This window comes from Dunckerocampus dactyliophorus, chromosome 9 (assembly GCF_027744805.1).
Source record: "Dunckerocampus dactyliophorus isolate RoL2022-P2 chromosome 9, RoL_Ddac_1.1, whole genome shotgun sequence".
Taxonomy (NCBI): Eukaryota; Metazoa; Chordata; class Actinopteri; order Syngnathiformes; family Syngnathidae; genus Dunckerocampus; species Dunckerocampus dactyliophorus.
The window spans coordinates 25,907,456-25,925,968 of record NC_072827.1 but is presented as its reverse complement, the minus strand read 5'-3'; the positions used below and the strand labels follow the sequence as shown (position 1 = coordinate 25,925,968).

The 18,513-nt window shown below is 40.1% G+C and overlaps 1 protein-coding gene across 8 annotated transcripts in view; it reads left to right on the top strand.

The window, feature by feature from the left end:
- Positions 1-18,513, top strand: part of tanc1b (tetratricopeptide repeat, ankyrin repeat and coiled-coil containing 1b) — a 108,355-nt gene that overhangs the window by 81,929 nt on the left and 7,913 nt on the right. For all 8 annotated transcript variants that reach the window (XM_054786220.1, XM_054786217.1, XM_054786219.1 and 5 more), the window contains 9 exons: positions 19-185; positions 2,048-2,655; positions 3,291-3,399; positions 3,585-3,707; positions 6,131-6,367; positions 7,274-7,459; positions 7,963-8,041; positions 16,975-17,108; positions 17,348-17,471. In XM_054786220.1, the coding sequence (XP_054642195.1) occupies positions 19-185; positions 2,048-2,655; positions 3,291-3,399; positions 3,585-3,707; positions 6,131-6,367; positions 7,274-7,459; positions 7,963-8,041; positions 16,975-17,108; positions 17,348-17,471 (1,767 nt within the window). The remainder of the gene's footprint in view (positions 1-18; positions 186-2,047; positions 2,656-3,290; positions 3,400-3,584; positions 3,708-6,130; positions 6,368-7,273; positions 7,460-7,962; positions 8,042-16,974; positions 17,109-17,347; positions 17,472-18,513) is intronic.

The following is an 18,513-nucleotide window of genomic DNA, read 5'->3' as shown; positions in this document are numbered from 1 at the left end:
TGCACTTTAACTTTACAGAACGGAAGATTCCAGAGGAGGATCTCATCATCTTGATAGACGGACTGAACGAAGCTGAATTCCATAAGCCAGACTATGGAGACACCATTGCCTCCTTTATTACAAAGATCATACCCAAGTTTCCTCCCTGGTTAAAAGTGGTGGTCACTGTTCGTGTCAGCTTACTGGTAAGCAGCAGAAGAAAGTGGCTAGCAGGTATCTGGTTATTTTGGCCACGTTATAGTCACCTGGTGATATCAAAACGTTAAGCGTTGTGTTAGCTGCTATGGCTTATTGTTGTTACCAGCGCTGTTAATAAATATATGTGTATGGGTCAAATGTCATTCAAAACATACCCTGAAAACTGAACTATGTTTTCTTTTGATGAACAGCTGATGTAGTGCATATACCAGGGCATCCAAACTTTTTCCAACGAAGGCCGCATACAGAAAAATTAAAGGATGCAGCGGGCCACTTTGATATTTTTCATTTTTAATTTTATTTTTTTATTTTGCAAAAAGGCTAAAAATAAAATACAATATTTAATTTCATTGCGTCTTATCTTTACATTGTGCCTTTTTGTTGTATTTTTCCAATTTTTGCTGTTTTTTTAGTGTTCAATTTTATTTCTACAACATCCAATGGGCAATAATAAACTAGGCGCGGGGTGCAAATAGCCCCTGGGCCGCACCCCTGGCATATACAGTTTCACAAGCATTAATGATCCATTTCTATCTTTCTGCTGTTCAGTTTGCAGCTACAGCAGCACATTTTAGGAGTGTTCACCTATTCTGTGGATGATGACAGATATTTTGGATTGAGTCCTACATGTGTATCTGTGCACATACACGTGTGTGTAATAAGAGAAGGGTTATCTTGCTGAGCAATGTTACTCCAGCCACAGACAGGCAGACGATTGCAGGATTAAGGTGCATTGATTTCTCCAATCCCCAGCACATAGATTGAAATGTGAAGGCTGGATCAGACCTCTGCTTAGCGGCTAAAGGTCTCCTGCTTGTCTTCAGGCCACCATTCTATCCATCCTCTGTCCCCTCCTTCTCAGTCGTCATGTCGTTTTATTCTTAACTCGTATTTGTGACAGTTTTGTTTGACTGCAACAGCCTGAAGGCTCGATGTTCTTGCTCACCCACCTCTCAAAGATGATCCTCTGATATTACACACACCCAAAAAGCCTGGCTTTTTACATGTAGCCTTGAGATGTTTTCTGGTCTGTCTGTTTGGCCATGCAGAATACAAACAACCTAGAGGAAACGTTCAAATAGTTCTGCCAGGAAGCTTGTGTTTTGATCTCCATAGGTTTTTGTCTGTAGGTCACTGGTGGTGTAGTGGTTCACTTGCTCTCCTTCCATAGTGTGGGGATGGTGTGTTCACAAAAATGAGCATACTCCTCATATTAAATAAATTATGGATCATCACAAGGTACAATTCAATAGAAATGCAACTTGGACTTGTACTCTATGGTGGAGTAGCCGGTGTACAGCTTGTATAGCAGGCTAGATTTGGAAAATGACTCAGCGCACAGCCATTATTGTCTAAATAGCTGTCAACCAAAGTGATTACCGAGATAACTATGTTTTGCCTGCGGTCCAGCATGGTGGTGGTAGCATCATTGTCTGGTGCTGCAAGAGGGCTGTCAGCTTTGGGGATCTGTGGTTCATTGAGGGAAACATGAATCCAAACTGTAGTAAATCTACACTGCACTCTAAGTTGTACACTGACCACTGTCAGTGGTAAAATCCACATATCGTATTGTCCCTTGAGAAGACATAGTGAAATGCTAGGTGTGTGCAGGATGTTTTGTTGCAATTTAGAGGTATCATGGGAAATCATATTTAACATTCTCAGGCATTGTCATATCTCATATCTGATTGTAATTTTGGTGGTTTATACAGAAATGTAATACGTTTTATTTCTAGAGTTTAGCTGTGTTCTGAGTTAAGCCTCTAAGTGCGCTCCTTGTTTAATGTTTTTATTTGTGTTTCATGTGGTGTCTTCAGAGTATTTTTACTTTCTCACATTTGCTCCATAGGAGATCACCAGCCTTCTGCCCTTCTCTAACATCTCACTGGATGACTTTGCGGACAACAAAGAGATAAGCAATGACCTTAACGCCTATATCCAGTACCGCATTAGCGGCACCAAGGATATCATAAACAACATTAGTCTCAATGGTAAAGCGGATCCGATCACCATAGGAAAACTCAGTAGCCACCTGATCTCTCGCAGTCAGGGTTCCTACCTGTATCTCAAACTCACCCTGGATCTATTTGAGAGGGGCCACTTGGTAATCAAGAGTTCCAGCTACAAAGTTGTGCCCGTCTCGCTGGCCGAGCTCTACCAGCTGCAGTGCAACATGAAGTTCATGACAAACTCAGCCTTTGAGCGCTCTCTGCCCATCCTCAACGTAGCGCTGGCCTCGCTGCACCCCATGACCGACGAGCAGCTGTTCCAGGCCATTAATGCTTGCAATATCCAAGGCGAGCTGCACTGGGAGGACTTCCAGCAACGCATGGACTTGCTCTCAGGCTTCCTCATCAGACGTCGCGACAAGACGCGCATGTTTTGCCACCCTTCCTTCAGAGAGTGGCTCGTGTGGAGGGCGGATGGAGAGAGTACGGACTTCCTCTGCGACCCGAGGTCAGTCCTAATCCCATAAGCTATTTTATTTTTCATCAAAGAGGCACACAAGTTCTTTGCAAAGTAGTTTGTTGTCACAAATCCTTGCCCTGTGTGTTCTTCGTCATTAGTCTATTTAAAGTCAGTGTGATAGCAGGGCATGGTGTATTTTACTACGTTTGGGACCTGGGGAGGAATTAAATTTCTACTGCGGGCCTTGTGCTGAAAGCCTTTGTTAAACCCTGCAGAAGTTGCTACTTTGGTTTGTTCTTTCCCTTGGTCCTCAGCTTTGTCTCTGCTAAAAAAGTGGATTCCTTAGTGGACCAGAATGGAGCACAATTCTAGTCATTCATTTAAACAAAACAAAGGCTTTAGATTTGGCAGAGGCGACACATATGCAGATAAAAGCTGGTATGCTGCCGCTATTTCTGAATACAGAGAATTATAACTCGATCAAATTGATCTCCAACCATGCATGTCCTTTTAATGACACTCAAAGAATTAAACCTGGGCCTTTGCTGCTCTTCCATCCCTCAATGCACGTTTGTGTTTGTTTATGTAGGTTCTATTATAGCACTGAATAACATCTCATTCTTTGACCAGCTTACGTTCCCCTTCTTTATACAACTGATTAGCTCTTTTATTGTGTTGAACAGGGCTGGTCATGCTCTCATTGCATTCATGCTGTCCCGTCAAGAAGGGAAACTGAATCGACAACAGACCATGGAATTGGGACACCATATTCTCAAGGCACATATCTTCAAGGTATAAAGCCGTGGAAGATGCATGTTCAACATTCTTTCTAATTAAAACGCATTCCTTTTCGGAAATTAATGCAGTTTTGTGTCTGTTTTTGGCTGTGGTTGGTAGAGAAAGGCTAGTGAAACAAAGATCTTGTGATTAACTTTACTTATGTACTCTTCATTTTGTTGTTTGTTTGTGTGTGACAGGGCCTAAGTAAGAAAACAGGTGTGTCCTCCAGTGTGCTGCAAGCTTTGTGGATCAGCTGCAGTGCCGACGGCCTTTCTGCAGCCTTGGCATCCCTGAGGAACCTTTACACTCCCAACGTGAAGGTGAAAGCTTGCTATATATGGACGAGTGATATTAGTCAAGCAAGCATTTGCTGGTTCTCAAATTGTAACATAAACACATAGTTGTAGTTGGGCTGCACAGTGGCCTAGTGGTTAGCATGTCGGCCACACAGTCAGGAGACGCAGGTTTGTATCTCCGTTGGAACATCTCTGTAGGTACTTTGCATGTTCTCTTTGTACGTGCGTGGGTTTTCTCTGGGTACTCTGGCTTCCTCCCACATTCCAAAAATATGCAAGTTAGGTTAATTGGAGACTCTAAATTGTCCGCAGGTGTGAATGTGAGTGTGAATGCTTGTATACATGTGCCCTGCGATTGGCGTCCAGTCCAGGGTGTACTCCGCCTCTAGCCGGTAACTGGGATAGACTCCAGCTTATCCGTTACCAAAGTGAGGACAAGCGGCCGGACATTCTCCTTCAGGATTTTTTGGTTTGACAGCAGAATTCATGGGTCCATTTATCACGGTAGTATTCCAGGTCCTGAAGCAGCAAAACAGCCCCAGACCATCACACTACCACCGCCATATTTTACTGTTGGTATGTTCTTTTTCTGAAAAGGGCTGTTGTTTTTACACCAGATGTAATGGGATACACACCTTCGAAAAACGGTCAACAGTCGTCTCGTCAGACCTCAGAGTATTTTCCCAAAGGTCTTGCGGATCATCAAGATGTTTTTTGGCAAAATTGAGATGAGCCTTAATGTTGTTTTTGTTCAGCAGTGGTTTTTGTCTTGAAACTCTGCCGTGGAGGACGTTTTTGCCCAGTGTCTTTCTTATGGTGGAGTCATGAACACTGACCTTACCCAAGTGTGGCCTGCATTTGTTTGGATGTTGTTGTGGGGTCTTTTGTTACCTCTTGGATGAGTTGTCACTGCGCTCTTGGGGTAATTGTGGTTGGCCGGCCACTCCTGGGAAGGTTCACCACTGTAATAAAAAGTTTCATTTAAAAACTTTATTTTGTGTTCAGTTGTATTGTCACTGACTAATTTGTTTGATGATCATAAAAACATTTAAGTGTGGCAAACATGCAAAAAAATAAGAAAAATTAAGAAAAGGCAACAAAGGCTTTTTCACACCACTGTAAATAAATCAACTTAAGTGTGCTCAAAATAGAACCATTTGCACCTTTGTTCTACTATTCTGAATCACACTTAGGTTGTCACTTATGCACGTTGATGACCAATTTTGCATTACAACCTTTAACAATAACCTTTCAAATCAATTTAGTTGCTTGTGCACTTTTCCTGTTTTGTTTGTATTGAGAGGAGACATTAGCCTCTTCAAGAAAGGCCATTATCTCTGATTGATGCATTCTAGCTTGAGGCTAAATAACAACTGTCATTTTTTTCATTGCCACCAGTGTTAGTGTTTCGCTTTATGGTTCACTTTTGTAATCCTGAATAAATATTTGTGAGTTATTATGCACAAGTGCAACATCACTCACAGTGGAATATTTACACAGTGACCTTGTTCTATCCGCTTGTACAGTTAATCTTCGGAAATCTATTCAGAAGCAACAAAATTAACACTATTTCATATTCTGGTGGCAAATCCTCATTTGGCTTTGTGCCTCATTCTTTATTGATTTTCTTCATCTTGGAGAAGAAAAACATCTATCTTGATATCTGCTTCAGTGTAATTCAACATTTACTCTGAGAAGAACCTTGTGGTCAAGCTAAGGTTTTACTTTGACTGGAGTTTAGTATAAACATAGTGCACAAAAGATATTACACAGTGAGCTATGCATTATAAAGCGAGACAAATTACTCTGTAATCATGGTCGTAGCTACTGGTGTACAATGTGCTGCCTTAGAAGATTGCTGTCAAGCATGTTAACATAAAGATGGATCACCACAATTTCCACAGCAATGCCAAGAGAACAGAAAAGAATTGAATATAAGACTGAAGATAGTTTTTTGTTGTGGTTGATGGTGTAGGAAAACATTGTCCATCATGTGTAGCTGTGAAAGTGGACGTACACCATCAATCTAATTTACACCATTTTCACTTTCAGTTAACCTTTCCAGTCCATCAGACGATCTTGAATGTGTTTTTTTACACACACGTCATGTATCCTGAATAAATATCACCCAAATATAAGACAACGCCTCATTTTTCAGACCTGTTTTGGACAAATGCAATACCAGGGACAACTGATTGCGATAAAAAAGACGTCATCTTTCTTTGATAACTGTGCTTCACGAATCACCATGATTTTTTAAATTAACATCATAACTCCTCTCCTCTTTGAGACATTTTTTTCTATCAGGCTGCATCTGCATGCATTTTTGGCATCATGTTTTAAGTGTGATTGCTAATGTTACTTCTTGTGAGGAGCCCCAAAGGTTCATTTGCAGATTGTTGTCTAAAGCGTTAGTGGTGACTTCCTGCATTTGTACGTCTCACCAGGTGAGCCGTCTGCTGATGCTGGGTGGAGCCAATGTCAATTACCGCACCGAGGTGCTGAACAACGCACCGGTCATTTGCGTCCAGTGTCACCTCGGCCACCAGGAGATCGTCTCCTTGCTGATGGAGTTTGGCGCCAGCGTTGAGGTGGTGTCTGAAAATGGTATGAATCCACTGTGCTACTCGGCAGCCGCAGGACACCTGGGCCTCGTCATGATGCTGTGCAAGCGGGGGGCCATGGTGAGCGGACGTTTCTAACGTTTTGGTGAACTCATTTAGCTATTAGAAACAGCTCTCAGTATGAAACAGTGTAGGTCTACACTAGGGAAGTCCAATATTATCCGCCGACCAATATTATCAATATTGACAAGAATGCATATCGGCGTATGTGTATGCTTTTATGCTTGCCTAAAAAATAACTTTTATATAACATTTATATTCAAGTTGATTGGTTTGATATTTATATACTGGTTGAAAATTGCCCTGTGAGAAATTCATAGTAAAGTTGATTTTTAAAAAAAGGTTCATATCGTTAAACAATTCCTAGAGAGGTTCAGACATTTCATCCAAAAGAATTCTGATTAGCGCCCTCATTTAAACCATGCAAACTTTTATGACCCTTACTCTTAAAAGCAGCAGAATCGAGAATCTTTAGGAACCGGAATCAAAACCAGGAATCAGAATCGGAATTGGAATCGTTCAAATTCAAACGATGCTCAACCCTAGATGTCAGTCAGAAAGCCAACATCGAGCATCTCTACAAAACTAAACTAAAACCACAATGATAAATCAATAACTCTCTGACAGTGTCACTAAGCATTATTAATAATATAAGGTTTTAGGTGAGGTTAAATGTACGTGTCAAGGGACCACTTTTCACTGTTAAAGTCCGCTTGCATTGGGGCCTTGTGGGACAGCAACCCAACCGATGGAGCTGTGGTGAAAAAAGTATGTTGTGTGTGACATTTGGCACCAAATTACACATTTCCACCCCCCTGCAGGACTGGAGTGTAACTGTATTGTGAATCAATCCGACATGATATGAATTCTTGATACAGTTAGAGTAGTGCAGGAATATCTAACATTGTGGCCAATGTCACCATGTCACATTTGCAATGCTGCGAACAAACCTTGTGTGTCTGCCAGGTTGACCATGTGGATAAGAGTGGCCAGTGTGCTCTTGTGCACGCCGCTCTCCGAGGACATCTCGAGATTATCCAGTACCTGCTTGAGATGGAATGGAGCGCCGAGGGGCAGCAGGAGGACAGCGCTTTGAAGAGCAAAGCCCTGCAGCAGGCTTTGATAGCAGCGGCCAGCATGGGGCACACACAGGTTTGGCCATACTGCGTGTGCAAGTACATAATGCATCCTACTCGTCTACCTGCAACACATCTGTGAAGAAACTCATCTACTCTCACGCTCTAAAAATGATCATGCAACGAAGAGAGTGCTCTAAAGATAAAATCTGAGTACATCTTGTTCTTGGAAAAGCTTCTTAGGAGTTGCTTTGCCTTACAAGTTTTGATACTCACCTCACAGTGTAGGTTTTTCTTTGTGTTTATGCCGCGTTGAGTCAAGAAGTTCTGCTCGTTAGTTGGAAAACACTTACACAAGTTAGGCTGTGACCCCATCTGATGTGTCTGCCCTCACATCACCCCACATGATAGCTCCTGGAGGAGAGTGTTGAAATAATTTCTTTAATGGTAATCTGTTAGGAGACCATGTTGTTCCCATGCCCCCATTATTTTTACACAAAATTAGCATACTGCCCTGTTGTTTTATTTGATCTCTTATGCAGAAACTGTATGCCATTAATCAAAGTTTCGTCCTGGCAGGTTGTAAGGGGCTTGCTGGCAGTGAATAATGAGTACGCTGTGCAAATTGATAGCCACGACACTCTGTGGGGAGAGACAGGTATGTTTTCATCCATCTTTTTGCATTACATACTTCATTTTATCACCAGCCTCTTGCAAAAGGTCTCACAGCAAATGTATGTACATTTTTATGGCTCCTCTGTGTTCCTGTGTGCTGTTCTCGATGGTAAAAGCATTTGCTTTTGTAGTCATGTGGGTTTCTACTTAGAGGTTGGTAAACGCAGCATTTCCTCTAAGGAATGATTCTCCTGTATGCCGTCAGATTACTGCTGCACCGTCATCTCTGTGCTGTTTGTTTGGAGGCTTCAGTTTAGACATGTTCAAGTACTCCTCCATCTGTTCCACACCGCTAGTTAGGTTTAAGATGACATGCAACTTTGAAGATTAGACATCTAAATCATTTGTTTTCGAAGTGGTTTCTGTTTTTGCCTTATTTACTGTACATTTCTACTGTACATAACTAATATCACGGTTTTTCAGAAATACACGTGGTTAAATATGGCCTATTATTAGTCCAAAAATATGCATATTTAAGCAAATGCTGTGTATTCTTTGGCCTAAATTAAGCATTTTCAAGCATAAAAATCACTAAATTAACTAAAATTCAAATATAAGGCATTCAGAAGATGCATTCAAAGATGTGATGGCATGTAATGCTTTACACTGGTCACTAGGTGTCAGTAATGGTACTGTAATGTTCGGTGAGACACACAAGCACCAGACTTGATCACCGGGACAACAGACGTTTATTGCAAATTTGAATTATCTCACAACAGGCACAATAATCCTGTGTATCTACTGTTGCGGCCGTAACCCATGCCAAGATAAAACCCAACTCTGAACCCCCATCGTCACTTCCTGTCAGCTCCCCTAGCCCCGGAGCACATTTACAGCAACACACACGAGCATGTCTCTTACTTAAGACTTCTTAAATGGCTTATTTTTTCTTATTATGGGCCTGCAAGCAAAACAACCAGTTAAACACGATAAACGCAGGATTAGTGTACACGATTGTTGTAGCTTATCTGAATCCAGTGGCTCTTACGGTAGTCTCTTATTCACTGCAGAGATTTTTTTGTGAAACATTATGTTTTCAAGTCACCATGGGCCAAAAATCCCTTTAAATGTTGTCATTCACAAATGTCCTCACTAGGTAGAGCACTTACACTCCAGTCCTCTGCAGTGGACTAACAAAACAGCATTGCCAGTTCATGTCAAAGATGACATAATTCACTCTCTAGTGAACTTGCAACACTTTGTGTTCACATGACACTGGTAAAGTAAATATATCAATGGACTTAAAGTTGGCTCACTGTCTTTTCACATAGCAAAAAGTTCCTGTGACATTGCTCTCTTAATAGATGTAGGAATGTAAACAGGAAGGTCTGCGTATGGACAACTTAGATGAACAGCAGTAATAAACAGATGTCATGATAATACATGCATACTGTTTTCAAAGCCTGAGGCACCAGAAGCCTAAGATTGGGCATTGTTTGAATTTGAACGATTCCGGTACCGACTATGATTCCTCGTTTGATTCTGGTCCCTAACGATTCTTGATTACGATGCTTTTAAGATGCAGGGTCATAAAGGTTTGCGTGGTTTAAATGAGGTTTTAATGATTTTTATCAACTTTACTATCAATTTCTGACAGGGCTATTTTCAACCAGTATATAAATATCAAACCATTCAACTTGAATATAAATGTTATGAAGTGTCTTTCTACAGCAGTACACTTTCACAAAAGATGTTTACTTCAACCAGTATATACTGTAAATATCCCACCATTCAACTTGAATATCAATGTTTTAGTTTCCTTTTACAGGAGTACACTTTCACAAAAGATGTTTACTCTTGAAAAGTAGTATACTTTCTTTGCTGCCTCAGTGTTGGTGTAAGCTATTTTTTATGAAACCCTTATTTTGTGACCACAGGCAAACAGGATGTAGCCGAAAGTGTTCTTATTTTGAAGGATGGAAGTGTGTAGTGTGAGTTGAGAAGGTCCCTTGACTGTTGCTAGCAGCGACATAATATGCAAATGCTAAATATGCAAAAAAATATATACTTGTAATTAACTATATCAAATTTTATGTAAATGCATATCAATTTCGGAAATAAGGGCAATTATTTTATTTTTAAAATAATCTAAAGGTAAAAATCCCATAGTTTTGGCATTTATATGTTGTTTGTTGCAAGCGGCGACCCGTCCCACTTTGTTCGACGGTCCCTGAACGCACCATCCTGCGTGCGCTAACTTTGTGCCATGCGGCACAGATAGACTACTATACTGTATTTTTATCGTTTTCCTTTCACCTAATATTTGGTCTGAAATGCTGATACCATGTGGGAATGCATAAAGGTAAGTTTTGGTGACTTATTGAGTGCTAATGTGCACATTTGTCTCAAGTTAATTCATGCTAGCACACTGTCTTTTACCACACACGTAAAACAGTGATGTAATCATCTCTCTGAAAAACAAACTCCAGGCTTGTACTGGTGCATGGTGGGTCTGCATTCATGTTGTGCTTTTTAATTTGATGTTGTTCATGTCTTAGTTTTACACAATACATAATAAATAAGATAAATTAGATCGCTATAGTGTACGAGCTCCCGGGAACACAAGCCGGTCCGTGGGTCAATAAAGGTTGAAGTCCGACACAGCGCATCAAACACTGGTTCACCGGTTCCCATCGGTGGTCGAAACTTGATGCCCAACCATACAGAAGACTTCACGAGAGGCGCAGCAGCTTGAGAAAGAAAGAAAAGCATATTTTTTCAAACTTATTAGGTAAAGATGCAATACTGGCTTTCTTACCAATATCCGATATCGTCCAGCATTTAATTACCGATACAGATATCAACCAATACCGAAATATGCAGCAGCTCTTCACGCAAACTAATGTCAGGTCACATCTTATGTAATGAATGAACACATTATGCTTCTTTTACTGTGATGCCACTGGATGTATTTCACAAATAACTGCAGAATGAGACAAATACTGCAATATGAAGTCATATGTAACACATTATAGAAAAAGTGAAAAAGAATTACGTAGATAAATGACCAATAGTCAGCTAAAATAGTCATACTTTCATCCTATCAACAAGTAAGAATCAACCCTTGTAAAAGAAATCACAATTACTGCTCTGTCTTACTTTTTTTAAGAGCTAGTACTTGTAATGTCAAACCAAGTTTTAGATTCCATCAAAATTGCACATTTGGAAGCAAATGAAAGTTAAAATCGAAAATCCCATTGAGCATGTTCAGACTCTTATATCTCTGTGAAATCTCATCTGATCAGGTTGTACTTAGGCTGGGTCCTGTTACATTTTGTTCCCTTGGATCCAGAAGAAATTGGGTGTGCTCTTGTTGCAGATTTAATGTGTTGATAATGTGCAGCATACAGGGCTGTATGCCCTTATCAGTGTACAGTGGACTAGGAAAAGTAAACCTTAAAACTCTTAGGACTCTAAGTTTGACAGTATTTTTTAATGTTTCGAAGTTGTGTCAGCGTCCGTCCATACCACGTATCAAACTCGTGCCATGGAGGGCTGAGATACTGCAGTTTGTCCAGCAGGTGATTTAACTGATGAGCTCCTTCCCTCAAATTGAAGGAGGTGTTGATCATTAAAATCGCCTGCTTTAGTGACAAGCTAGAAAGAAAACCTGCAGTGTCTCAGCCCTCCGTGGCACGAGTTTGACACCCCTGGTCAACACTGTAGTTAACGGCTGCCTTTTCCTTCTAAATGGCCGAAGGACTTCAGACCTTATTACACAGGAATCCCAAATATTCCTCCTTGGTGGAGCCTCTTAAAGCCGCAGTCTAGCAGTCACGTCTCAGCTCTGTTAGCTCAGTGGATGCTGAATGACATCCGCTCCAAACAAGTGAAATTGCAGGTCTGTGGCACCACTAAGCTGAAACAAAGTGACCTTCAGATCTTTGTCATGACCGCAGTCTTGAATACCTTTTTGCCAGCAGGCACCCGTTTAGAAGACAGCCAGAGCACATTTGTACTCAGGGAAAATCCAATGGTTCTGTGTCCTAGCCTAGTAGGTAATGAAACATCTTATTGGAAGACATATTACAGGTTGAAGGTCACTATGTGGCAGAAGAAATGATCCTGGTTTTACACTTATGTTGAGCAGATGCTTCCCACCACAGATGATTACCGCTGAGAGATATGAAAGTACTTTTTTTCTTTTTACTATGCAGATTTATATTCCACTCTGGTAGCTGTCAATGCTCTCTGCAGAAACTATCCAGCCAGACTTTATGGAAAAGTTGCATTCACTGCTGTTTACACAAAACAGAGTCACCAGACTTTAGGTACACCTGGACAATCTAATGGGTAGATTATAAATTCTGGCATTGCAAAGATAATAGTGCTCAGTTGTGAACTGGTTTCATTGTTTAGTGATACGAGAGGAGCAACAACTGTCAGTAGGATGCAAACTACATCTGACAGCGAATCGATGAATTATTACCAAGGCAGAGTGTGTAGTGACTCATGAATTGGATGTCATTAGACTTTTGGAAATGCACCTTATTTTGTGATGTGTTTAAAATGAAGCAGAGCATTACATCTCTATGCAAATAGGGCCTGATGTCTCCCATTGTTGATGAGAGCTTGATTGGATTGCACATCTGTGTTTCCTCTTAGGATGCAAAATGCACCGTTTGCTCCCACCGGGCCATCTTTGTTGTCTGCTCAAGGCAACTAGCAAGAAATGTATTTTATGTAATATTATACATACAGAAAAAAAAGTGCTGTGTAACCTCGTTTTTTGTCATTAAGAGATCCAATGAGACCTGAAATGTACAAAAACCAAGAAAAACTCCAATTCAACCAAAAAATATTACCTCAAAACACATTTTATAGAGAATAACATAGTTTTACATGTAGAAAACAAAGTTAAATACATACAGTATAGATGACGTATGAAATGGGTGAATGAACATCTTACATGACTTAAACCTTTTATTGAAGACGAGCTAACGCAGACATGAGTGGAGGCAGGAGGGGAAGGGACGGAAGAGACACACGGATGGTGTTTCACTCTACTCCGTTACTGACTTAGCTTTAAAGAGTGGACAGTTAGAGCAGAGCTGTGTACTTTCTCACTTGAACTTTATTGTAAACTTCAGCAGTAGGTACGCTCATCATTACACACACACTGGCCCGGCTGACTACTGTTATGTGTTTCTCTCTCTCTTGGACAACTCGAAAAGAACCACTATTCATTCTTCACAGAGCGTTACCAATGCGTGGATGCTTGGTTTGGGCACTTGACTAGTATTTTAGACCATACGATAACCGTGACAGTGTACTAAAACTGAGACATATCATTTTTCTTGAAAACCGAATCCTATGAAAACCGGGGCATACAAACATCAAGTTTCCAATGTATTGGCTCTATTTTGCCCGTACGCCAGTTATTTTATACGTTTGTGCTATCTAACATTCTTTTCTTATTAACTCATTCAATACCAAAGACATATTTATACATTTCTTTAAACCCCAAGCGCTCGCTCCCAAAGACGTATTTATACGTCTAGGTTTTTTTGCACAAGAGCAAATAGAGGTGACACAAGTGCACAGTAAAAGAGGTGATTTTTCATGCAGTTTAAAGCCATAAAAACGGCCACAAGGTGGCAGAAGTGCATTTGATAAGAGCTCGGCATGCATCTTTTCCATGTATTAACATGCTCGACAGCAAGGAGGAAGTGAGAGGGCGTGGAGGAGTGTAGCCTGCAGAGGTTACGCATTGTAAGGAAATTTTAATGCGTGCGCACGTGCATGCGCACACACACGCGCCCATACGCATGCACACACAGTTTATTTAGCTCCAAATGTGAAAATTGTAAATAGTTCATGGTGTTATATTTGTAAATAAATTGTTATTTTGATGTAAAACAACCCTTTTTTGTGTTGTTTATGTTGTGGTGCAGTTGTTTAGATATTTGAGCTGTCACAAAAGAAAAAAAAACGTGTGTCAAAATGAAAGTTTGCTGTTTTTCTCCCTTTTTTTGTTGGGAAGTGATATTTTCCTGAAATGGACCTATGTTCGACTGCTGATTACTAAAGAACGGAAAAAGGTAGAAAGACAAGAGTCTAATCTTTCTTTTGGCAGGTGCCATGTTTACAGTATATAGCCATAGAACACAATATTCTGTTTGCCTTATAAAATCTGACAAAATTGTCTAAAATCGCTGGTACTGAGGTGGATCAGATTTAAAAAATGGCTGAGATTGCATGAGTTGATATCAATTTAGTTTAAACAACTAAAAGCATGCTCATAGAATACAAATGCTCAGATTGTTTAAGGCACAGCATTTCTTAACCTCCTGCTTTGTGGGAAGGTTTAGTTACATGAACATTGCGGAAATTTGTGTGTTTTTCATGAAATTTGCTGATTTCTTCTACCCTTGTGAAATAACAGTGCAATTTGCAGAAATTGAAAGCTACTGCTGGAAAATCGCATTTGCATGATTGAGATTGGCACTTAATCTTCCAAGTGATCTACCTGTGATGAATTCAGGCCCCTGGTGCAAAGCTGGGATGCAATCACGTTTACTTTCTTTGCCTGTGATTTAGCGTGCGCTCAGTGCTGCATTCAAGCGTGGTGGTACTCTTGTGTGGGCCCAGGCTTGGCGCAGTTAATCTTACATGAGCACATGTACAGTAACCTGGACGTCTTGTAAAGTCAATGCCATCATTCCTCCCTGCCAGTTATCAATGATAACCACCATCTTTCATAATATAAATAAACACTCTCATAGAAGCACGGTATGCAAGGATTGGTCCAATGTGAGGTAGGCTGGTCACGAAGACAAGACCAAATACAAGAGATGTCTTTTTTAATGGACACTGTCAAAGAGGTATTAATTGAACACAATGTTTACCACACATGCTATAATTATAGCCCGGGCCTCAAAAATGTAGCCGCAAAAAGGATGGGGTATTATTTGGAAGCAGCCAGTAATTGGCGAAAGGCTGTTTGAAAAGTCATTATGTTTAACAACGTATTTTTTTTCTTTAATAATGATGTGGAGTGCATAAGAAAGTGAAAAGGAAAACATAGCGCCCTTTGGCCACATGGTCATTTATTGACAAGTATATTGCACAGTGCAACAGACCAATGTTGTAAGAGCAGTAAGGAGCAAATTGTTCAGCCAGCATTAATACCAGTGTAAAAAACAGTGCAGCAAGTGTGGCACCCATGAGTTTCACACCAACAGCTTAGTAGCAACATTTTAAAGCGCATGCAGAGGTAGATAAAGCTATGATTCTGTTTTTGACTAAAATTTTTACAGAAATGTTTCCCTGGCTTTCATACACTGTCTCCGTTATCACATAATATTGCATGTATCAAACTATCAAACTAGTCCGTTTGCCTTGTACTGTATCATTCTGTTGAATCGAGTGGCCTGTTCGAGCATTTTTAATGGGGTGGCTAATTAACCTACAATGGAGCCAAAGAAGGCTGTCATTAGCTTGTGAAAGTTGAGTGTTTTATTCTCATTCCTTCTGCGTGTGGTGATGAGCTCGACATCTTCCAAAAATAAAGTGGTCACCCCCTCCCAAATCGTCCACAAGCTCTTCATGAAAATATCTTGCACCATCCCAGGTGCAGATGGCACCGTTCCCAAGCCGCTCAGTCATTGGTCTCTGCTCTAATGAGTGTGAGGATATTCATACTCGGAGCAGATGGAATCTTAGGGGATGTTTTGTCTCTGAGGAAGGGAGGATGATATCAGTCAACAGCATCAGTATTCTCTCAGAGGAGAATCTCTTCTTATTTGAAGCGAGGATTGGACAGCATACCGCATACCAACACACCTGCAATGCCGACCGTAGCATTCAAGGGCGTTACAATATGTTTAATTGCTGTTATTGTAAATTATCTGAAACATTAATACTGCAGGTTATTCCTCTATTGCAATTAGTAATTCACAAATCTTTCCTCATATTTCAAGTGCCTGCTTTGATCTGTTTTGCTGTGGACTTTCTTGACTGTCCATTACCGTGCTTGATGGGTTCTGTCTCCACACAATGAACAGCCGTGTGTCGCTGTGCTTATGTTACAATTTTTAACACGCTATTTGTCCTTTAATCTTCCGCAATTATGGCCATGGAGGGCAGCTGCTGTTTAAAACAGCTTTCGTTACACCAGAACACATCAGGAATAGCTTGTGAATTATGTTAAATAAGGACACATTTCAATTTAAAACCATGATACGCGCTGTAAACACATTCTGTGTGCCAAAAGATGAAAAGCGCCTCTTTTTCCAGGGCTGCTGCTTTTTAAGGCTACTTGACGTATGTGATATTTGAAGTATAGTGGTACTTCGGTTGTCATTATTTATCCATTCCAAAGGGTCCTTCAAACTGAATTGTATGAAAACCGAATACATTTTTCCCATAAGAAGCAATGAGAATCCACTTAATCCTTTACAGACATGCAAAGATGTAACACAAAACATACTTTATAAAGAATAAATATAGCTTTCCATGCAGAAAATGATGTAAAATAATTGTAAATGACGAATGAAATGGACAAACATCGCTTTGAAGGCTCTTGATGAGCAGCAAGGGATGGGAGAGCCATACGGACAACACTTCCTTTGGTTGTTTCTTGGATTTAAGAGTGTTTCCAACCTTCTTTATCACCTTCTTTATTGGCACCTGCAACTTTCTTTGGCCCCATAGTGGGTTAGTGGTTTCCAGAGACTGATGATGGCAGAATGATATACCGTCCAACAGACTAGTTTGTTTGGCGTAAGTTGTGGCGTCTGATAACCAAGACAGTGTAGGAAAACCGAGACATAATTTCATTAAAAATTTTCATTAAAAACCTACTTACCACCGTATTTGCTTTGAGTTTGCAGGCTGTACATCTGATGTTCGAGGCGTTCTCATATTTGAAAGTGTTTAATAAGCAGGCTGGTGTGTCCTCTGTGTGCTCCTTAGCATTGACAGCAGCAGCCGGCCGAGGGAAGATGGACGTCTGCAGCTTTCTGCTGGAGCAGGGGGTAATGGTGCAGCAGGTCAACCGGCGGGGGGTGTCTCCTCTATTCTGTGCCGTCAGGCAGGGACACTGGCAGGTGAGACACGCTGTAAACATGACTCCACGGCAACTGTTGACCAATGGAAACACATTACTCTGTAGCTCAAATTAAGATAAGATAAGATAGGATAAGATAAGATAAGATAAGATAAGATAAGATAAGATAAGATAAGATAAGATAAGATATGCCTTTATTAGTCTCACAATGGGAAATTCCTCATAGTTTGGTTTGAGTGCTATAAAAGTGAAGGGTTGTCCACGTCTCCTCTCTCATAGATTGCAGAGCTGCTGTTGCAGCACGGTGCGGACATTAACATCAGTGACAAACAGGGCAGAACATTGCTGATGGTGGCGGCCTGCGAGGGTCACCTAACTACTGTTGAGTTTCTTCTCTCGAAAGGTGAGCTCCAACTGTCTTCGCAACACCAGAAAGCTAGCCGGCCCATCAGGCAATATAGGCAAAATATCTGGAAAAAATCTGGGAAAAAAATCACCTTCAATATGATTCTAGTAAAACTAGTAGTTACTATGAACTCTTAAAGTGGAAAATCTCATATTGATTGAAATGTAAAGCAGTGCTCAATTAATATTGCTATGCTCATCATTTGTAAACATAGTTTTTCATACGGTTTATATAGGTATTTCATATAAAACTTCTGTATATGGTTATTATGTTTACCTTTTGGGTAAAATCACATGGGTTTAATGTAGCTTATATATAGAGTTTGCAGTTGTGTGGTAATTTAAATTGTATTATGTTGATTATTGTATTTAGAAGTAGTTAGTATTATTATTATTATTTATTCACTTATTTGGAGGATTTTATTATTTCGGAGGTATTTATATTGGAGTTCAGATTTTTTCGTATTCACGGTAATCCCTCGCCTCTTTGCGCTTTGAGTTTCGCAGCTTCACTCGAGGACAGTTTTCCGAAAATAAATGAATTAATAAATTGTTGCTGGTTTGTGGTTGAATGTACTGTCGCCTATAATTAGTCAAAATAAAAAAAATACAAACATTAGTATATTTAACAGAGCTGTCAAATATTACACATTTGAATCATGTTAATCACGGTTTTCAAATTATTCATCATGATTAATCACTATTTACAATTATGTGTGAAATATACCAATATTGACTGAACACAAAGAAAAATTAACAGCTCCAAATGAACTGAAAATGTATGCCAAGCTGTCTTTTACAGCACATGTCTGAAAATGTACTTGCCTCACACTAGTTTCTTTAATGTGCATGTGCTAAATACACTAACGTACTTTAACGTAATTAATTGAATACATTTGTTACCAGCATTAATGCGCTGTTTGTGACAGCCCTCATAGTTAAACAAATTATTTTTTGCTTAATTAAAGCATTTTCAAGCATAAAAATGGCTAAATGAACTAAAGAACAAACAAGGCATTCAAAGACGTGATTATATGTAT